Source organism: Embiotoca jacksoni, unplaced genomic scaffold, assembly GCF_022577435.1.
Source record: "Embiotoca jacksoni isolate LCO1_2020_lvr unplaced genomic scaffold, fEmbJac1.0.p SCAF_7, whole genome shotgun sequence".
NCBI lineage: Eukaryota > Metazoa > Chordata > Actinopteri > Embiotocidae > Embiotoca > Embiotoca jacksoni.
The window spans coordinates 22090958-22107903 of NW_027185425.1; the positions used below are offsets into that span (position 1 = coordinate 22090958).

General features: G+C 37.5%; 1 protein-coding gene across 1 annotated transcript in view; it reads right to left on the minus strand.

Annotated features, from left to right (window-relative positions):
- Window positions 1-1782: 1782 nt before the first annotated feature.
- The window catches only part of thsd7aa (thrombospondin, type I, domain containing 7Aa), a 160293-nt gene continuing 145129 nt past the window's right edge, over window positions 1783-16946 (minus strand). The window contains exons 26-28 of the mRNA XM_069176035.1: window positions 15801-16014; window positions 14077-14164; window positions 1783-7900 (exon numbers count right to left, since the gene is read on the minus strand). Of these exons, the coding sequence (XP_069032136.1) occupies window positions 7813-7900; window positions 14077-14164; window positions 15801-16014 (390 nt within the window). The 3' untranslated portion in view covers window positions 1783-7812. The remainder of the gene's footprint in view (window positions 7901-14076; window positions 14165-15800; window positions 16015-16946) is intronic.

A 16946-nucleotide genomic window follows, 5' to 3' on the forward strand; every position in this document is an offset into this window, starting at 1 on the left:
TGTGCGACGGAAGAGTATGCTTGGGACATGTTACCAATGCTGAGAAGTAATCTGAAGTTTTGATATGTCGATCCAATTTAAATAAAACAATAGACTTTGAGGGTTACAGGTCAGGCTGTTAACATGTGAAGGACTAAACAAATGGATTTCATTTGAATGCAACTTTCCAAACTCCCACATGAAGTAAACACAGTCAGAATAAAGGATAGGTGAAGTTTGACTGTGGTTGGGATGCTGCACTGTGTGGTCAGCAGGAGTTATTTCAGCAATTGTTTCCTCATCTTTCTGAGAATCATCTTTGGATTTCAATGTATCAACAGTTTAGCAGATCACTTTTTACACCACATATTCATAGAGACTCACTTGTCACTTCACGATGTAAATTTGAGACAAAAGAAGCAAAAACCTCTGAGAATGTCATCCTTCTACCGTCTTCATCCAGTTATAAAGTGTCCCAGCTGCTGCATTTCCTTCATATTCTGCAGATTAGCTCGTGACTTTGTGGTCACGTAATGATGGCAGCAAAGACCCACGTCTGATGTCTGTGATATCATCAGATCCTCTTCTGTGACATCATCAGGTTCTCTCAGGTTCTTTCAGTTATGTGATGTGTTAAAAAAAAAAAAGCATAAGCTTAAGTCTCAATAGTGGGACAAGGCGTAAAAATGCTGTCACACCTGGTCACACTAACTGTAGTGGACAGATCCTCTTTGGTTCATAAAGACTCTCTTCAACTCATATACCATTCCAGGTCATGTTGGGTTTACAAATTATTTTTATGCACCAGAACACCATACCACCTCCTTGATTGAGAACTAAATCACCTCTGACCCCGGGAAGTGCCCACAATTGCATATTTATGTAAAGAGACGTGTTCTTATCTGTTCCAAAGGACTTAATTCAAAAGGGACCATAACTACCTAAACACTCGGACAAGACAAACCCGTTAGCATGTTTCTTTTTTTCCATGTTACCACACTGCCATCTAATGGTTGAACATCATTACTGCTCCATAACAACTAATTCATCACCCAAGCTAAATGAAACTATGGTGTAATTTCTACTCATCCATTCATGTTTTTTATTATATATTCTGTGATTGTTTCCGATGAAAAAAGTTACATTTGTGTAACTGGAGGATATCTAATAATTTACTAAATTCCTAAATGGATCCACAAACAGTTTTTCTTTTCTATCTATTCCTTTCTTCGACCATCACCAGTTGTTAGTAATTGATACGATTTCAGTGACCCCATAACATGCATGTTATAATCCCCATTCACATAATGTATTGTTTGTGTAAATGCTATTCAATAAATATGACTATCATTGCTTATACTCAGCAATTGTTCTGTGTATTTCCTTGAACATATTAGAACAAAACCTATTTTGATATTTGATTGATAAATGTTGTGTGTTAAAATGTTTTTTCCCTTCATCCAGAGGGTGGTGCCCCTCTTAAATTAATGCAAATATGGTGGCTTTAATAGTGCTACACAACATTAATGGGGCACTTGAAGACCAAGAAAGCCAAACATTACTGAAATCACGAAAAGTTCATTGTCAGATCATGCTGAAAAAATATCGGGTTTTTTATAGAGTTTGGAAAAGCTTAAAACTAAACATTTTGGCATTTTACAGTGATTCAACTTTTCGCTAAAATTGATGAGCTGACATCATTATTTGTAATGAAACATTTTGTATTCAATTTGAGACAAATGCAAAATAAAAGTATCTTAAGAGTTTTTTTAATTTTCATAATTTTGCAAAAGAAACTAAAAATCATGCATGATGCTTCAGTTTTCTTGTGGAATACACAATTCAAATTCTACATATAATCATCATACATAAAGCCCGCAGCCAAAACCAAACCTTTACTCTTATAGCTTCTCTAAGCACGTGCAATTTCATTATTTTATACATTCTTCTGTCTGTAAAGGTTGACAGTCATCCAGGTCATGTTCAATCTAAATGTTATCCAAAGGCACTGAAGAGGCCTTCCAGATTAGAGGCAAAGTATCTCCAAGAAACTAAAAGAAGTCAGATTGCCTTTGGAAAGATTTTACATAATCGTTTTTTTTTTTTTTTTTACACTTAAAAAACAAAACACTTATGACAATATTTCCATTGTTTATTATCAGTGATTAGTCAAATACATATAAACAAACAGTAAGAAAAGGACAGAGTTCATCAGCAACTTTGTTTTTCACAAGGTTATGAATATCACTTTTAGCACACGCACATTCACGCCTCCAGTTTTTTTCTCTTTGTTTTTTTTTAAATAACAACTTGCGCAGTAAAAAAACAAAAAAAGAGAAACATTATGGTACATGAACATTAAATAAAAAAGAAATATTTAGCACTTTATTTACAACTCATATTCAAAGAATTATAAATTAAACATTCCATTAACTTACTAGCAACAAACTCCACAGAATATTAAAATGCCATTCTCTGGCTATGATATGATGTCTCAGTACTAATAAAAATTACACTACTCACTGGATGACTGGATTTTAGCTTACATCAGGCAGTTACATCAGGCAGCATTGTATGGTTTAAATTTTCACCTCAAAATATTCTTACATTACGAGACTCCCTGAACTGTTTTTGTCAAGAGAAAACCTTCTGGATAGGATTTCACACTATCCTGAGACACCAGAAGTATTTAAGGGCTGAAGACTACAACTCTTCAGTGGGAGGGTCCATACATGACCCAACAACTTCATAAAAAGTTAACTAAACATGAATGGATGAGGAAAACCTGTAAGAAAGACTTGAATCGTCCAGTTTACTGTACAGGGAAGGACAGCCAACAGGAATACAAACTGATGTACTACAGCAGAGAACATTAGACTGGGCATTGTTGGTAGAGATAGAACATCTCAAATACCTGAAGATGTGTTTAACTTCAAAATGAGCCCAGAATAAAACTTATACAGAACAAAAAAAAATTTGGGTACCACTTGCTACTGAGGCATTTTTGGCAGAAATAATGTATTTACTAATGAAATAAATGGGTTTTTTTTTATGCTTTATGCCAGTTATTAGACATTAATATATTATGAGCCCACAAACAACTGCAGCCCCCCCAGCCTAAAAGTTGTTCCTGGACTTGTAACTGATCATAAGTAATTCATTTATTAACAACTGGTAAAGCCATTATTTACAATTAGCTAAAAAAGTAAATGTTAAAATGTTAAATGTAATATTTCATTACTGAGATGTATTCTCTGAAGGCTGAATATGCAGAAATGACACAGTGTGGAGTCCATTAACATTGGTTGTACAAGAGACCGAAACTGATGGTTTATTTCGGTACTTATCAAAATGATTATGATGATGGGAGTCACTATTTGTAAATACCCCGGAAACATTTTTTTGAGTTTTATTTCTGAACATTCCAAGCTGACATTGATCTACAAAAAACCCCAAACTCTTTGGCGGTATAGGTGGCCACAAACTATAAACTGATTTTGATCTCCAAGTTTGGAGAAAAGTAGGCTACATTATACTGCATTTGGAGGAGCCTGTGGCATGTAACAGTCTCATTTAGTCCATCAGACTCACTAAACTCACTGGTCTGGGTTATGCTAGAAATTAAGTAGCTCATACAATGTGTGGTCAGGCCATGTCAGAAATCACAAGTGCTTGCACTTGTTCTGAAATGGCCAGAATGAAATGATGACCATCTGGGGGGGATTGTTTCCCAGAAAATATTAATATTGTTCTGCATCTGAAAGGTGACAGTAATAACTGCCTAAGAAGAGAGAAATGAGAGGTTCAAACCCTGGCTCTTTTAACATCTGCACACAAATGGCTGGCCAGATGTGCAGTAATGGTCAGACCCGGACCACCGTAATTCGGTGTCAAAAAAGTGTGAGGGCAGGGGGCTTCTGGAGCTGTTTGACCATCTGACAAACATTTTTGATGAAAAACAGACACATTTAAGGCTTCATCAGGCTTCAAGCCAACTGCTTGTCAACTTGCCCGACCAATCCTTTCAATTTGACAAGCAGTCCCATTTTAATTAGTCACTAGCCAGATGACTGGATGTTTGAGCTTCTCTCTCAGCTCTCTTTTTCATTCTTTACACAAATACCTCTCACTTTTTGTGTGGGCAACCAGTATCACAATTCATCATGTTCAGACTACAAAGGCATGCAAAAGATTGAGAATGCTTGGAGAGAGATCGGAGAGGCAGTGTGATGCAGCAAGAACAAGACGATGGGTGTTTTCACGCTTGGTCCCCTTCAGCCCTCGAAACAAACTCAGAGTTATTAGCCAGTATTTTTTGTGCATATCTAAACACTCAAAACAGACGCACTCAGACCACCTCCTGAAATCATCTGAATTTGGCTTGTTCTCCAGTCCACAGTGCGGTTCATTTAAACTATGCATTGTGAACACAAAGTGGCCCAGGCTCACTTCGCCTTTGGTCATCGTATTTTATCCCTCTAGGCTTGAGGTACAAAGATCACATGTGCTTGTACTGTGATACTATGTAACTATAGTAACTATGTAACTATGGCAACGATAGCAAGACTGGTGGATCAGGAGTAGTTAGGATGAGAGGAAAAAAAACAATCCAACAAAACATTAAAACCACTGACAGGTACATTTAGATCCTCCGTTCATTAGGATTATAAAGCTCAGTTATTATTCATTGGGTTTTTGATTCATTTTAATCATCATTTTGGAGCCTTTGATTTGTGGTGCATCAGTACTGGGTTTTACTAAGAGATGTTTCTAGTATTTTGTCCCGCATTGGGTTGACAAAATATTAGGAACACCTCTCTGTACAACCAAGTCAGTTTAGCAGCAACACAGAAAAAAATAACCAATTAAATACATCGACATCTCTCTCAATCAGACTGAATAACAACGGAACAAACATAATGACGGGAGAATTTATTTCTGGGATTATGAGTTGTACTTTATGGTTAATCTGTCAGTAATTTTATGTTACCCCAGCTGGAAATGTTGCAATGCTGTAGTCATTTTTTTTTAGCAATGTTATATCAGAATGTTCTTCTTAAACTTAGGATAACATTTTCTAAAAACATATGTATAAAATGTTAACACTGGTTTGTTCAGACATTTGTAAAGCATGTTTTCCTGCTCAAAAGTCTGGGAACATAAAAAACAAAACAAAACAACAACAACAAAAAAACTAAGAATTAAAGCATAATGTTCCGTATGTTTTGACAATGTTATGAAACATATTTTAGAAATGTTTACACAAAACATTTTAAGAATTTTCTTAGAGATCACTATTCTTCCTGAAAGAAGAACATTCTGGGAACAACAACAATAAAAAAAAAAAAACTTTCTAACATAACTAGGAAATAATATTCTCAGAACTTTATTGGAACAAAAAAACTTCCCTTCCCATCCCTTGGATAGCTGGTTGGTGTTTAGAGTGAACAGAGAGAAGACTAAGGACCCATCAGAGCTGAAGTGGAGCAGAAAGAGAAGTGAGTCTTATTTCGAATAAACTCACAATGTGAATGCAAATAGAACAAGTCCACTTTTTGATCCACTTTGAGGAGACTGAGTTTGGTTCGTTTAAAAAGGTCCATTTGTGAAAACACCCTTAAAGTCCCTCTACTGGCTTTGGTTAAACCCATAAAAATGTATCACTGTTTATAAATATTTAGAAGATTTTTCAAAGACAAAGAACAGAAAAAAAAGTGGCTTTGATATAACTCCTTTGTCCTCCTTTACTATGTGCAGATCTATGAAAATGCAAACAGTCCATGCCTTGATCTCTACCCACCCCTCTGCTGCTCGCCTGAAGTGCCAACCCAGCCATTGGTTTGTGAACTGCCACTTTGTAGCCTTGTTGTGTTTTTGGAGCCAGAAATGACCACATTCAAATGAAAGGGTGGGACTGGTGAGAAGAGAGGGGTGGATCTGACTCAGAACCTGTGGACACTAAGCATTCCCATGTATATCTGCAACCCGACTGCACCCCAGGCATATCAAACATAAATTTGAGGCGTAAAATTCAGAAGGACTGCTAGTAGAAGTGAAGGAACACCAATCAGAAGGAGTGAATTTAACAAATGACAACATAATGATTCGTGGAAAAAATTAATCAATTTTTTACTTCATGAGGAGCTGGAGCTTTTTGAGTAAGAGTCTATTGGGGCCAGAGGTTTTTTTTGCAGCCAGCCTCTAGCAGCCCTCAGTGGTATTGCACTTTAAGGCACTTGTGCATTGGCTTTATTTGTCAGACCCAGAGTCTATGTCCATTTTATGACGTCAATGCCTGCAGCTCAAGCTGGCATCTCAATAACATGGAAAGACCCAACCTGCAAATTGACAAGATTGGTTCCTCAGGTACGTGATGTATGAATCTTAATCTGTGTTTTTGACACTGTCAGACTGTTACAGCAGTCCCATAGTAAAAATCCGCAGCTATTGCTGAACTGCTTATTTTATTCATTACACATCTTTAAGCTTGTAAAAAAAAAAAAAAACACCACATGTTAATAAGGTTAAAAATTTGATTTTGATTGGAGAAGTGTTTAAGCGTACCTATCCAGAACATAAAGTTGAATACGTTTGCCTTTAGAAATGTTCGATGCACTATATGAACTAGTTAGTTTGGAGCATATATGAGACTTTTAAAAAAAAAAAGCAACAAATGCTATAAGTTTGCAAAAAAAAAAAAAAAAAAAAAAAATTGGAACTTTGAGTTTTAAGTCCGAATTTAGAAGTCAGCATTTAATTATGTCAAACTTTTGATGTTTAAATGTTTAAATCAAGATGAATCCGATGAATTCCGTATTTTGGTTTCGTCTCTATTTTGTTTTCCAGTCACAGGCCAATATTTGTATTTTAATGTATTTTCTGTAGTCATTTTTCTGTAGATTGTGATGTATCCTACATATTTACAAAGGTAAAAATCATGAAGTTCCAGTCAAAAAATCGATTTAAAAAAAACCAAACATGAAATGAAGTTCAGCAGAGTTTGGGAAATGTAGCTGTACATACTAGAAAGGTAAAGTTGAGACTACAGAAATAAAATATATTTACATTGAGTCCCTTTGTATCACATAGAAGAGGTAATAGAAGAAAAATATGAACAAACAATGGTGAATTCTGTTTGCAAAAAAAGTCTACTTTTGTACATTTCTAGGACAAGACTGTACACCATCTTGTATTGAAAGAGGCAGTTTCCTATGGCAAAGCTAGACATAAGTACATATCATGCTGCACTAATATAGTGCAAAATTATGCCTGAAAAACAGTGAAAGGAAATGCAGGCAAAAGTGTTGGTGGGTCTGGCATTCATGATATTCACTTTTTTTCTGGTTGTACTTTTTCTTGTGAGTTGCACCCAAGCCATAAGGAAGGATTGTAATGTTCCTCAAAGGAAAAATGATACAAAGCTAATGCCTTAGCTGAGAGAAAATGAACATGAATAATGACTTGTGCTTTTACAGCAAAATATTTGTTTTGGGGCAACCCACTCCAACAACTGTAGTTTGAATGTTGCCGGCAATAGTCGATGGCAGAGAAGCAAAGGCAGACTTCCAGAAGAAGATAAAGAATTTATGAAGGCTCTTGTGAAACAAAGTATAAACATGAAAGTTTAAAGATGAGGATGGGATCATCAAGGCTGCTAATGAATGTGGACTCAGTGTCTGGATCTTTAAGGTTCACTTTTCTGTCAAAATCTTTGTCTGAATGTTGGTTGAACAATGTCCAGCAGTAGCCCTAACCTCAAGAGGTTTCCATGGCAAACCTGTGTCCTGATGGAGGACAAATGTCTGTAGGTTAGTGTGGTAAGTAGGAAAACCTCTACATGTCAGCATCTCCATCGTAGGCCAGAGTCAATGGCTTCAGTCTGTTGTTCATCTGTCGCCGCTGTGGTTTCTTAGGCTTTTTGCTACAAAGAAAGAAACAGCAGGCAAAGACGTTTTAGACAGTTGAACCGTAAGTGGTCAGCAGTAGCTTTTGCTTTAAGACATAAAAACAAACCTATAATGTGTTAAAGATTTTGTGTTTGTTGATGTTTCCACATTGCTGGCCTGGATCAATTTGCCCCCGAGGTTGTGAAATAACACAAATTTTTTCATTTTAATGAAGAGACTCTAAATCATATATAATCTCCAATCCATATCCAATAACTAATTCATATTTCCCATTTTTCAATTCTATGGTTTTCATTGAGTGTCATTCACTGAGGCAGAACAGATCAAATAAGTCACTAACATTCGAAAATGACTCAGAGGGCCCTTTTTTTGTTCCTGGCGCACCGTAGACGCAGCGCAGATCAAGTCTGCGCTGCGTCTCTGTTTGGAATTTAGGTAGACCAAGGCAAACCCAGGTACACCCAGCTTTGCCAAGATAGGTGCAAAGACACAATAGTTGGGTTGCTGTTAAAGCCGGTGCAGTACAATATTGGTGTCAACTTTGAGGTGACTTGTGCCTGCAACTCTGCTAGCACAGGCCAAGTCTAAGTCCAGCACAGCTGACGGAGAGCTGTAATGTGCACATGAACAAACCTGTCCATAGTCCCACAGACAGGTTTGTTGGATGTTCCGCGTATTTAATCCCACTTACATAAATAATGAAAGGAAGATGTGTTTTAAATGCAACCTTCCAATTCAGTTAATCATATGAAAAATGTAAGTTACTCTTGTTTGTTGAACTGATTGGGAATCCGGTAGTTGACAGATATCATGAGGCAGCAGTCAATCTCAGCAATAAAATATAAAGGCCACTCAGGTGAACTACAAATTAATTACAATTAAATTACGCATAAAGCAGTAACAGTTCAAAAGCCTTTTCAGCTCCTCATCTGGTTTAATCTGGTTAATCTACCAGCTGTGCAAACCAATCACACTCAAAGCACTGATGCAGTTTGTTTAATGACATCACAACACGTCTGCATAATTTACTTCTGCTCGCTCCTCAACATTGTTTGAGGACCCAATTTGACTATATTTGATGTGTTCTTTGTTCACTTTGAAATTTAATTAACGGCAGTGTTTAGAGGAAGCAGATGTTTGTCTTATATCATTGAACTGCTTCCAACACAGGACAACGGTTCTCATAATACCAGTGGAAGAGATTTTTACTATCTTTAGTCACCTCTTCTCAAAGCAGTTATCAGTCCCTGGAGGACGACTTCTACCATAAATTTGGTGATTAGAGCCTGAACCTCCAGACAAGTATGTCAGTTTCATCTTTCGTGATGGGTAGCAGTTGTCAGTCGGCGGCTTCTTCATTCATAAAAAATTGACAACCTGCTGCATCACGACAGTCTTCAAGGGAGTAAGAGGAGCTACTTTGATTGGCCGTGATTGAAGTTGTGACACACGTTCTAATTATCTATTCCTCCTACTTTACTGTACTAGAGTTGCGCCCAGCACTTGTGTTCACCAAAGTATCAAACACAGTTGCCACACCTACTTACGCCACAGACAAAAATAGGGCGCAGAGCATTTTGTGATTTGCCATCATTAGGGTTAAAGATTGATTTAAAAGATCATTCCAGTTTATTTCAGCCTGGTGGATTTCCCATAATGTGGGTATTCTGGCTCTATGCTTCGTCACTGTGAACTCTGTTTCAGTTGTAGAGATTCAGAGACATGCAGAATTTCACAGAACTGCTTTTATTGTTGCAATTAGCACACGCTCCCGCACCTGTCCAAACATGATATCATGTGAAACATTAAATGTTTGTTTTCAAGTCTCACTGAGAGTAAATACAGATGTTTTGTAACTGCATTAAGGATCTCAATGTGGGGCAATTTGCCGGCTGATGTAATCTCCCGGCATTACATTTTGTGTTTTCCTTTCCTTTGAGAGTGCAAAGTTAGGAGGGCCCACAGAGCCTAAGTAGATACAGTGGGTACGGAAAGTATTCAGACCCCTTTAAATTTTTCACTCTATGTTTCATTGCAGCCATTTGCTAAAATCAAAAAAGTTCATTTTATTTCTCATTAATGTACACTCAGCACCCCATCTTGACAGAAAAAAACAGAAATGTAGAAATTTGTGCAAATTTATTAAAAAAGAAAAACTGAAATATCACATGGTCATAAGTATTCAGACCCTTTGCTCAGTATTGAGTAGAAGCACCCTTTTGAGCGAGTACAGTCATGAGTCTTCTTGGGAATGATGCAACAAGCTTTTCACACCTGGATTTGGGGATCCTCTGCCTTTCTTCCTTGCAGATCCTCTCCAGTTCCGTCAGGTTGGATGGTGAACGTTGGTGGACAGCCATTTTCAGGTCTCTCCAGAGATGCTCAATTGGGTTTAGGTCAGGGCTCTGGCTGGGCCAGTCAAGAATGGTCACAGAGTTGTTCCGAAGCCACTCCTTTGTTATTTTAGCTGTGTGCTTAGGGTCATTGTCTTGTTGGAAGGTGAACCTTCGGCCCAGTCTGAGGTCCAGAGCACTCTGGAAGAGGTTTTCTTCCAGGATATCTCTGTACTTGGCCGCATTCATCTTGCCTTCAATTGCAACCAGTCGTCCTGTCCCTGCAGCTGAAAAACAACCCCATAGCATGATGCTGCCACCACCATGTTTCACTGTTGGGATTGTATTGGGCAGGTGATGAGCAGTGCCTGGTTTTCTCCACACATACCGCTTAGAATTAACGCCAAAAAGTTCAATCTTAGTCTCATCAGACCAGAGAATCTTATTTCTCATAGTCTGGGAGTCCTTCATGTGCTTTTTGGCAAACTCTATGCGGGCTTTCATATGTCTTGCACTGAGGAGAGGCTTCCGTCGGGCCACTCTGCCATAAAGCCCCGACTGGTGGAGGGCTGCAGTGATAGTTGACTTTGTGGAACTTTCTCCCATCTCCCTACTGCATCTCTGGACCTCAGCCACAGTGATCTTTGGGTTCTTCTTTACCTTTCTCACCAAGGCTCTTTTCCCACGATTGTTCAGTTTGGCTGGACGGCCAGGTCTAGGAAGAGTTCTGGTCGTCCCAAACTTCTTCCATTTAAGGATTATGGAGGCCACTGTGCTCTTAGGAACCTTGAGTGCTGCAGAAATTATTTTGTAACCTTGGCCAGATCTGTGCCTTGCCACAATGCTGTCTCTGAGCTCCTTGGACAGTTCCTTCGACCTCATGATTCTCATTTGCTCTGACATGCACTGTGAGCTGTAAGGTCTTATATGGACAGGTGTGTGCCTTTCCTAATCAAGTCCAATCAGTTTAATTAAACACAGCTGGACTCCAATGAAGGAGTAGAACCATCTCAAGGAGGATCAGAAGAAATGGACAGCATGTGAGTTAAATATGAGTGTCACAGCAAAGGGTCTGAATACTTATGACCATGTGATATTTCAGTTTTTCTTTTTTCATAAATTTGCACAAATTTCTACATTTCTGTTTTTTTCTGTCAAGATGGGGTGCTGAGTGTACATTAATGAGAAATAAAATGAACTTTTTTGATTTTAGCAAATGGCTGCAATGAAACAAAGAGTGAAAAATGTAAAGGGGTCTGAATACTTTCCGTACCCACTGTACATGAATTATAGTACTATAGTACCAGGTTAAACTAAATCAAATATATAATTGAAATTCACAAACAACAACGACTTGAATGTGTTCAAATATGGGAATAACTAAGGTCAAGTTAAAGGAAAGGGTAAATGAATATCAGTTTTTCAAGTCTATGTCATTTGCTTGGTTGATCCATCTATCCCCCACAGCCTCATTTATATTATGTCTCATCTTTGCATCTCTACTACAGCTTTTCACCACCTGTGACAGAAAATGATAATAATAATAATAATAATAATAATAATAATAATAATAATAATAATAATAATAATAATAATAATAATAATAACAATAACAATAATTTGCCAACCAGAGTGTCTTTTGAGCAAATGTAGAAGAAATGTCATTAGATTCAAACCCAGGATAAACTTGCTGGGAGGTGTCTGTGCAAACCATGGCATCACTGAGTCACAACCGTAAGTGCATAATTTGATCTGCAACCCAATACCACATAGGATTAATTTCCCATCAATAAATTAAGCAGCACTTATGATGTTAAGTGTTGGATCTACTCGTCCAAGTAGGTTTTAACTTTCTAAATAGTTTTTTTTAATGGGGAAGTAATTGGATATAGCTGCCTCAAATTCAAAAACCTAAATCTTAAAAGATCGCCATGGAAAAAGGTCAGCAGTAAAGTAAAATCCAACTTATTAAACAGTAAATGCTAAAATGTGCAAAATATATGAAGTGACATGCACTTAATAGTCAATTTAGAAAGACCATGTAAGGACCTTAACATTGAATAAAGAAAAAAACACTATTTTATGGAAATGTGTGCATTTTATAAACCTTAATTCAGTAAAAACAACATTTAGAGAATCAACATGTCCAACTTAAGAAAAGTGAATGGATGACCACAAGATGGCAGTAGAATGACAACAAAAAAATTAAATTGTGATTGGCCTGTAGGTTTACAATCCCAGAGGTTGTTCGACTTTATTAAAAGTGAAATCATTCCTGTAAAACAGGTGGATTGAGAACCATCCAGGGCAATGGCTAAAGACACGGAGGTCATGCGACCTGTGCATTTGGTCCTGCAACCTGGAAGGAATATACATTGTACAGCAATGTCAGGTTGGGTGTGCAATGGATGCTGGACTGCTCACCTCAGGGAGTTGATCCACTGAAATGAATGGACAGGCACTCTAGGTGTCTGGGCACAGATGGATGTTAGGTGGAGGGAGTAGCAGGAGAGTAGGTGAGGCCATGACTAAGTGATGAGTGTTTCAAAGTGAGGTGGAGGGGGGGGTAGTGACTGCTGCAGCTGTGGTTGTTGTTGTGATGATGGAGGCTGTTGGAGCTGCGCCTCATATTGCTGTTGTTGTTGTTGTTGCTGTTGCAGTTGGCTGTGCCGTTGTAACTCGTCTTGCTCTAGTTTCTGGCAGGCAGGACAGGTGTAAGGCATTGTGTAGCTGTTTGGGTCCATCCAGTAAATTCCATTTGAGGGGGACTTGGAGCTCAGCTTGCAGCAGAGGCAACAACCACAATAACTGAGCAAACAGTGTGAGAGTGGAGGTGTAGAAAGAAAAACAAGAAATGAAGGGACAAATGATGAGGGAACTCAAAGAAAAATGAAATGAATGAATAAATATGAGCAGTGATGTGAGTTTAAATCCTATTTAAAGAGAGCTATAATATGTCAGACGGACACTCCGGACAACATTTAAGCCTCACTTTAGATGAAAGACTAGAACTGATAGGTAGAGGTCATTAAATTATATAATACAACAAAGCTGCTTCGAGATTCTTGAAATTAGATATTCAGATATAAACGCCACACAAGCCTGACTATGTCAGGTTTGCCAAATGAAAAAATATAAATATTTTTGTGTGTTGCTTCGTGACTGTGACAACTGCTAATAAATACTGTAGATTACTGCCATTTTACTTATGACAGGGAGCATAGACAACATGTTAGGACAGTTTTAAAGTCTGACAAAATCCTTCTTGTCATAAGGATGTCATCAGGTTTATGTTAGCTTGAGTTTAAAGATTATAAATTAATAGCAAAATGTCTGTTTGGACCTGGATTTTTCAGAGATAAGGTGCTCACTTGGTCGACGGGGTTTAACTAAAATTACTTTTGAGTTGAATTATAGATGCATTCTTAATCAGGGTTTCTCTACCTCTGCTCTCTTATTTTTCCTCTTATCATCTCTTCCAGGTTCTAACATTTTATAAAGATGCAATACTTCTTTAAGGGTTAGTACTAATTGGGTAATCCCTACTTTAAGACAAATCGTCCCTGTGGTAATTAAAGAAAGTATAAATTTGGGTAAGTTTCTCAGTTTAGTTTTACTTTTATCAACTGTTAAGTGGAAATATATTTTGAAAGTTTTCTGTAGGCTTAATCCTGTCAAAGAATTCATACAGTTGAAACAACGCAAAAGAGCACAAATGTCTTCAACCCATTCTGTTTGCAAACATGAGTCTTTCCTTTATGGTGCTCTTCATCTCATTACTGACAATAGATGAACAACAGCAAGACTGATAACACTGACAAAACTGACTGAAACACATTTGATACTTGGTACGTTACCATGCCAAGTATGTCATGGAGATTATGAAGATGAGCAGAACAAATGCTCCCGCTGCTACTCCGTACACCCAGGTCTTCAGCTTCCCATCTACACAGAAACACACATACACATAATGTTAATACATTGAATATGCTATAGGACAGAGGGTCGCAATTACCATGGGCCAGTTTTTTTCAGCATTGTTTCATGGGGGATAACGTGGTTTTATGTGGTGGAGATTGGTATGTACTGAATGCTGTAGATGTCTTTTTGTTAGAGCATTTTATTTTTTTCATTTCATCTAAGTTTACCTTCGGATTGTATCTGAATTCAGATGTCCTGTATTTTTTCCATTAATAAGTGAGAGCTAAAGAGCTACAGATGTTTTTAAATACTACATTTGCTAAAAGTGACAAAGATATTTATGGTAAACTCAAAGCATTAGTTAATGTTGTTGCTTTCAAAAATAAGTTATACATTATAAGTAAACAGTAGCCTGTTTGTGTGAGACTGCTACAAATATTTACTATTATTTGGCGTTACAAGCTCATATTCCTTCTTTCCTTTTACATTGCTTTGTATTTATATTGTAATCCTCAATCGATTTAGGAGAAAATATAGGACAGTTTTGATTCAAAGGAAGCCAAATATTTACCTGTAAGAATTTTGCAGACAGGCCACCATTTATGTGGCATAAACTGCACTCTATACATAGTCTGAGATTTCAATTCATAATCCGAGCTGAGGGGGGCAGTGGAGTCAAATATATAGCATGGTGGATTTGTCCTCATTTTTGCTGCACTTCAGTGTGGAAAAAAACAACAACCTGTTAGTCACTGAATCACCAATATAACACAAAGGTACACAACTCAACATTACAACTGCTTGATATCATGTGAGGAAGAGATTTTCAGGAGTATGTTATACAGCAACATCTCCCTCTATAAATATACTATGATTATGACAACAGGTAACAGTACACACGCTGTCACATATCATTCTAAAAGGAGTTTGTACCCATAAATGAATATCTGGTTTTACCTAAGACCTGTTTCTCCTCTCTTCCCTTTTGCTTCTGTTGTTCTGACAATTCTACTTAATTCAGTTGTTTTCCTTTTTTCCTCATCATAATTCTTACCTCCCCGTTCTGCTTTTCTTTTCTTCCTCCTTTCATCCTTCCTTTGTCTTACCATGTTCTCTCATTTTCTTTTTTTTTAAGTCTCCCGTTTTTCTTGTTTTTCCTTTCTGCCATCACCTTTATGCTTTTATGTCAATTTTCTTCTGATTCATCTGATCTGACTTTGTTCTCTTTTTTGCTGCTTTCATCACTTCTTTGCCCTTTACTCTTCTTTTCCTTTCTTCCTGCGGCTTCTCTTTTTCTCTAGTTTTTGATGTTTGATTTCCATCCTTTCTTCTTTTCCTCCACTTTGTACTTCTTCTTTCTTCCCTGTTTTTTTTTGCTCCCTTTCTTCATCTGCACCCCTCCTTGAGTTCTTCGATCTATTATTACCATCCTTTCACTGCTCCTTTTATAGTTTACCAAGCAATAATCTTGTTAAATTTGTACATTTTATCTATATAATATTGTTCTTGTGTAAATATTTTATAATTTCTTACTGACCTTCTGGCTGTGTGGCAGTAACTATATATTTTTTCTTATTATTAAAATTAAATGCCATTGTATTATTCAGTCACCATGTCATTCTAATAATAAAACAGCATTCTCAGTCACTCAGAGGGTTACCTGGGCCGAAGGGTTGCAGGAACCAGGTGCGTCCCGCCCTGCCTGGTGAGCTGGCTGCAGTCTGAGTGGGGTTGAAGGCTCGTATTGTCTTGACATCTGCCTTGCTGTCACCTGCTGTGGGAATCTCCAGCACCGGGATGACAGTACACTGGTCCAGGACTCCGTCAGATGTCATTACTTCAGTGTAGCCCTCTTCACAGCCACACACACCCGCCTGACACAGCAATGAAACTGTTTTACATAGACACCTGACAGTGGCAAATTTAGCTTTTTCTTCTTACACTGAAATCATGAAACTGCTGTGAAAAATAGCTTTAGTACTTTAAAAAAAAACCTGAGTGGATGAACTATTGAATCTTTTACACCTTACCCAAAGGTGTCTTTAAAGATCTCCTTACATTTAAAAGTCTATGGTGTTCTTCACAAAGACCATCTTTTGACTAAGGCAGTGGCTCCAAATATTCCTGCCTTGTGACCCTTTAAAGTAAAGCAGTGTGGGTCTATGAGTTGTGACCAAATAAAACAAAAACTGGAGTTTCATTTGAATAGTTTCTGGAGGTCTGAAGAGGTAAAGCTCACATTTCAAAATGAAAAAGGCATACTTGAAAAAGTGCATGGTTTAAGTAGAAAAGTAATGCCATTTCACAACTGCTATGGGTTGTGTAATATATAATCTTCTCTAAGTAATCATTTCTAAAGTATTATAAACTTTAAATCCTCAGAGATGTGATCAAAGTTTAAATACACTCATAAGGACGCCATACACTATGTATTCTTTCATCTCATTTCTAAGTTCTGAAAATAATGGTAGATTAATGGTCGAAAAAAATGATTAAATACAATAAGGATGATCTAAAATCAAACACCACAAGGTGTGGTTATCTGTTTGAGTATTAAAGGGTGATTTTCAGCCGCAACACAAGGTGTGGATATTTTAGGTATAAAAGGGAGAATCCTTAGGGATCTGGTCAGTGGACACAGAACTTGTCTTGGGACCCCTTGGCAGTACCAACCTCTAGGACAGAAACTGTAAGGTACTTTAGAAATGTAGTGGGGATATTCTGTGAGCATGACTGAAGAACATTTCTACACAATGAATAAACAGGACTGGGGATAGGGAAATGAAGGAGAGAGGAAAGGAGGGTT